Raw genomic sequence first — 6,083 nt, forward strand, 5'->3', positions numbered from 1 at the left:
GATTGCTGTGTAGAACGTAAAAACACTTTATAATACTCAACTAAACCAGTCGCTTCTGTGGATGTGGCTCAAATGGGCGTCTTTGACTTCCGATGTTGGCGCCTCCTCTTTCGGCCATCTTCGTCCTCCTGAAGCTTGTGTGAATGATGCATCTACATCATACTCACTCGCTGGTCCCACGCATGCACACTACAATATTTTGATCTGCCCTGCTCAGGACCTGAATGCCGGCGAGTGTGTATGACGAAGAACGCGTCATACACTGCGTCTTCAGAAGATGGAGTACAAAGATGGCCAAAAGAGGAGGCGCCGACACTAGAGGACGAAGACGCCATTGTGAGCCACACCCACCGCAGCAACCGGTTTAGGTGGGTATTATAAAGTGTTTTTTATGTTCTACACAGCGCTTTTCCATTTTAGGTCAATTAGGAACCAAAATTATTTCTATTTGCCAAATGCCAGGAGAGAGAGAGAAGGACCTAGCTAAAGAGTGGCTCTTTTTAAGGAGACCACCATATTAAGTGGCCCTTTTAGTCAATATCCAACTCGTTGACGAGTTTAAAGATATGAGAAGGGAAATACCAAGGCCAGGTGTCCATCCACACACAGCTGTTTCGGGGTATTGCCCCTCATCAGTGTGGAGTAGGATTCTGCCTAGTAGACCAAGAAGACAAAGCAATCACTAGCTCGGGGAGACCAGCCAGAGAAAACACTAGCAGCCAGCAAAGGCGCTCAACACAGTGAAATCCTAGGTGCATTGCCCCCTGGGAAGTAAGCAAATCAAAAAAGGTCCGTGGAGCCTCTGTTAGAAGTCTCGATACAGAAAATAGCCAGATATCCCTCCGGGAAGGACCATCATAACCACCATAACCACCATATTAAGTGGCCCTTTTAGTCAATATCCAACTCTCTGATGAGTTTAAAGATATGATAAGGGAAATATCAAGGCCAGGTATCCATGCACAGACAGCTGTTTTGGACTTATGCCCCTCATCAGTGTGCATACTTCCCAGGGTGTAATGCACCTAGGATTTCACTGTGTTGAGTGCCTTTGCTGGCTGCCGGCTGCGATTTCTCTCGCTGATCTCCCCGAGATCAGTGATTGTTTTGTTTTTCCATGTCTGTCTGTTTCTTTCTTTCTCTATCTGTATGTCTCTATCCCTGTCTGTCTCTGTCTGTCTGTCTCTTTGCCTCTTTCCCTGTCTGTCTGCCTCTGTCTGTCTGCCTCTGTCTGTCTCTTTGACTGTCTCTCTCTCTCTGTCTCTTTCCCTATCTGTCTCTGTCTGTCTGTCTCTGTGCCCCTTTTCCTGTCTGCCTCTTACTCTATCTCTGTCTGTCTCTTTCTGTCTCTCGCTATCCATCTTTCCACTGACATCTTATTACCTCACACATAAGCTTCTTATACTATGAATGTCCTTTGTTCCTATAGCAACCACTCACAGCTGCTATTTATAACCTATAGCTCACAGCTCCATTGCCTTTAATGAAGGCAGGGTTTTTGGAGAGTAACTGTAAAGCGCAGGGTTAAATTTCCCCATCCAAACAAAGTCTATGACGTTCCCTGAGTCACATGGGGTATCTGTGCAAAATTTTGTGATTTTAAATGTGAGGGTGCGGATTCCTTTAGTGGACACACACACACACATACATACAGTCATACACACATACATACACTCATAGATATATAGATATATAAAATAGATGCATTTCACAAACTTATATAACAAGTTTTAATTGGGTCTTCCAACAAAGAGACATTTTCCAATCATATAGTCCACGGATCATTTAAAAAAGTAGGGTTTGTCCAAAGAGGACAATGACTTCAAGATTAATTTCCATTAATTGTTGGGTTTGTCATGGACATAGGTGGGGTATGATTCAATGAGTTCTGCCCATTATGTTATGTACAATTGTATTTTGCATTTCAGATGCTGTTGAGTGTGTTGAATGTCCATGGGACAAGTGGCCGAATCATCAAAGAACAAAATGCATCCCTAAAGCTGAAGATTACCTTTCCTATGAAGATCCCTTAGGGGCTACCTTGGCTATTATTAATGTGGTGTCCTCACTGGTTCCTTACATCATTTTATGGATTTTAACATTGAATAAGTCTAGTGCCCTCGTAAAGGCCAGTAACTACTCTATAAGTTGTCTTCTTCTGGTATCACTGTCGTTGTGTTTCCTTTGCTCCCTGCTTTTCATTGGGTACCCCAAGCCTGAGAAATGTCTCCTGAGACAGGCCGCATTTGGCATGGTCTTTGTTTTCTGTGTAGCTTGCATTCTGGCCAAAACTATATTGGTATTATTTGCATTCATGGCCATAAAGCCAAGAAGTAACAAGAAGAAATGGACCAACACAAGAGTGTCTTATGTCATAATAGCAGCTGGCTCCATATTTCAGGCACTGTTGTGCATTTGTTGGCTTTCTCTTAGACCACCCTTCATGGAGTACAACCTTCATATTAGCCCTGGAGTCATTATTGTTGAGTGTAACGAAGAATCACTCATCGCTTTCTGGATCATGTTGGGCTATTTGTTTCTCTTGGCTACTACAAGCTTCTTGGTGGCCTTCCTGGTTCGAAGACTTCCCGACAGCTTCAATGAGGCCCGGTTTATTACATTCAGCATGTTGGCCTTTCTTTGCGTGTGGGTGTCCTTCATTCCTGCCTTCCTCAGTGCCCAAGGAAAATACACTGTAGCAATGGAAATATTTGCAATTCTTGCCTCTAGCTGGGCTATCATAATATGCATGTTTGCCCCAAAATGTTTTATTATAGTGTTCAGACCTAATAGGAACTCTAAAGACTATGTCATGAGCAGACACCGATATCCTGTGGTCAAGGACAGCAGAATGTGAACTGAAAACCTATTGGATAACCGTGGGTATAGAGTTATGTGCAGTGTAAAAATGTATTGTACGCATCAAAGCAATAGAATATCTTTATTCAAAATCATCCAAAATATAATTATATATACATAATATATAGAGAGAGTACATATGTATACCAGTTACCCGATAGTTCATCTGCATGCATTATATTTCAGATTGTATGCTAAATAAATGTGCTTAAAAATGTATTTCATAAATATCTGTAATAATAATAGTGTAATAATAATTGATTATACTTAAGAGCTGCACTCACTATGCTGCTGGTGCAGTCACTGTGTATATACATTACATTACTGATCCTGAGTTACCTCCTGTATTATACTCCAGAGCTGCACTCACTATTCTGCTGGTGCAGTCACTGTGTACATACATTACAGTCACTGATCCTGAGTTACCTCCTGTATTATACTCCAGAGCTGCACTCACTATTCTGCTGGTGCAGTCACTGTGTATATACATTACATTACTGATCCTGAGTTACCTCCTGTATTATACTCCAGAGCTGCACTCACTATTCTGCTGGTGCAGTCACTGTGTACATACATTACAGTCACTGAGAATATACAGCTCTGGCAAAAATTAAGAGGCCACTGCAAAATTGTCAGTTTTTCTGATTTTCTCTTTATATTTTGGAGTAAAATATAAATTGTTCTTTTATTCTATAAACTACCGACACAGTCTCAGAATTTCCAAGCAATAAATATTGTATTTATTTTCTGAAACTGAGAAATGGTCAGAATAACAGAACAATGCACAGACTGCACAGAATGCACAGAATGCACAGCGCTTTCAGACACCTCAAGTAATGCAAAGAAAACAAGTTCCTAATCATTTAGAAACAACAATATGAATAATGTTTTATCTCAGGTAGAGTTCAGAAATCAATATGTGGTGCTCCTGCGGCTTTAGGCACTCAGGGTACTGCTCCTCAATAGAGGTGCAGCACTCATCCCGGGTACAAAGGAGGTCATTGCTGGTAACCACACCATTCACCACAACACACAGTTAGTTGCCTTTTCACTGGAGACTGGAGACTGGGTTAGGGTAGAGTCATTAGGATGGCCACCAGAACATATGGAGCCTCCCACCCAATAGTCCAGGGACCCCAGAGGGAGGAGCAACACCTAGGGGGAAGTAGGTGACAGACTCAGACACAGAGAATTGGAGACAACCGGTGAAACATGTGAGACACATGAGTTCACATGGTCGCTGAGGTAGCTCCCTCAGGACCGGTGCAACAGATGGGGTGTGGAGCCCTAGGCTGGTGGGAACTTTATGTCCCGCCAGTAGAATCCATCGGACGGGAGATTGCAAGTCTCCTCAACCACCAAAAGCTCCCAGGGTACAGCAGCACATTGAGCCAGGAGTCATGTCCAAAGGATGGCCCATCAATGGACTCACGCTTTCTGCTATACGGCATGGGAAAGCTAAAAGACACGTGCCCCTGCATAGCTTTAGGCAGCAGGGACTCACCAAACACAGTGCAAGGAGGAAGGGCTCACAGTCCACAACACCGGTTTTGGCCTCTGATCTATCCAGGATCGGCTGGAGCCTATTACAGCGGAGACCTGCACTCCACGGGTGATGACCTTACAGTGAGTAAAGACCTGTGATGCAGCCTCTGTGTTGCTCCCTTTCTTCCTGCGCCATCATCCCATGCTCCCGACTCTTCTAGCTACTACAATGCCCATCATCCTCTCTCGGGCCCAGCTTTACCTGTGGAGAGCTGCAACATTTGAGCTGCGTTACCATCTGCCCCAGAAGAGAGACTTCCCGTAGAGGCGGCTTCCCCATTGGCTGCATATCACAGGTGGTGTCACCAATAACAACTCCCATCCACCCCATCCCTTCATCTCTATTGACACTGCCGGGGTCACGAAACCGGGCCAGGCCACTGTGACATCCCAAACCCCCAAGACGAACCCGGTGACGAGTAACCCCAGAGACCCCGTGGGTGCTTCAACTATTTTGTGGAATAACCATGATTTTTAGGGATGGACGAGCATGCTCACTGTACTCGGTGCTCGCCTGAGCATCTCAGTACTGTTAATTGTGGAATTACACTGATTAGCTGGCCACACAGCGTCATCAAGTCTATATAAGACCTGATGGCACTGTGCTCGTCACTCTGATCCACAGTCAGCTAGTGTAGGGAGAGGTGCTGCTGAGCTAGAGACAGATTTAGTGTGCCAGAAAGCACAGGGGGAGGAAGAACTCTTCTGCTCCCATTGCTGTCTAATCACTCAATGAGTGAGCAGAGACTGCGGGTTGGTAAGCGGAGACGTCACCGCTGCCACCGTTGCCACAGTAGCCCAATGAGCCGGTTACTATAGCAACAGTGATCTCCGATCACCTGTTTACCGACACCGCTATTCATCGGCTCATGTAGGAGCCGAAGAAGAAGACAGAAGACCACGATCGTGGAGGGAGATAAAGATGGAATCCCTAAGTGTCTGTATATTTATTTCTAATAAAGTATTTTTTCTCTGCGTAGTGTCTTTTGTTAAGAGTAGAAAGTTGATCCAGCTCAGCTGTGGCAAAATCCGGCATGCAAGGATACACTCTGAAGGTGCAGGAATGCAATTGAAGAAGAAAAAAATCCAGCTTCCGGAATATAATAAAATCTCATGCAAACTTTATTGTGAAAAATTGTAAAAAGTTTTTTTCATAACAAAATTGGACAGGATAGAGAGCACAGGTGCGGCAACGCATTTCAAACTCTCCCTGTGTTCTTTGTCAAGTGAGTAAACATTATCCATAAGCTTTTAAACTCACCTTCACCAATGGGAGGAGTGAGTTTAATTAGAGAAACACATGTGCTGTCAACCCTTAATTGGAGATTCTTAATGGCTGGGTCAAACTTAGCCTGACGGTAAGAATCTCAGGCTTAATACCAGCTAGTAAAACAAAGCTGGTACTAATCCCTTATTACCCAGCATGACACCCGGCACCAGGGCCGCTGGAAGAGTTGGTTACAGCACCAGAGGAAGGCGCTACTATGAAAGCGCCATTTTTGGTGCAGATGAGGACTGCATTTCGCAGCGGGGCGGCAAAAAAGCTTGGGCCACCCTGTGCTGTGGATTCCAGTCCCCAACTGCCAAGTTGTACCTGGCTGGACACAAAAATTGGGCGAAGCCCACGTCATTTTTTTAAAATTATTTCATGAATTTAATGGAATAATTAAAAAAAGGCT

The 6,083-nt window shown here is 44.3% G+C and overlaps 1 protein-coding gene across 1 annotated transcript; it reads left to right on the forward strand.

Moving 5' to 3' along the window:
- The first annotated feature begins 1,897 nt into the window (after positions 1-1,897).
- LOC142302811 (vomeronasal type-2 receptor 26-like) lies at positions 1,898-2,857 on the forward strand. The gene has a single exon (XM_075343922.1). The coding sequence runs from the start codon at positions 1,898-1,900 to the stop codon at positions 2,855-2,857; it is 960 nt and encodes a 319-aa protein (XP_075200037.1).
- The last annotated feature ends 3,226 nt before the right edge of the window (positions 2,858-6,083 follow it).

Source organism: Anomaloglossus baeobatrachus, chromosome 4 (genome assembly GCF_048569485.1).
Source record: "Anomaloglossus baeobatrachus isolate aAnoBae1 chromosome 4, aAnoBae1.hap1, whole genome shotgun sequence".
In the NCBI taxonomy this organism is placed as follows: domain Eukaryota; kingdom Metazoa; phylum Chordata; class Amphibia; order Anura; family Aromobatidae; genus Anomaloglossus; species Anomaloglossus baeobatrachus.

What these genes read in the sequence shown, in the direction of transcription:
- LOC142302811 (XM_075343922.1), top strand. Translation starts at nt 1,898, where the DNA reads ATGTTATGTACAATTGTATTTTGCATTTCAGATGCTGTTGAGTGTGTT.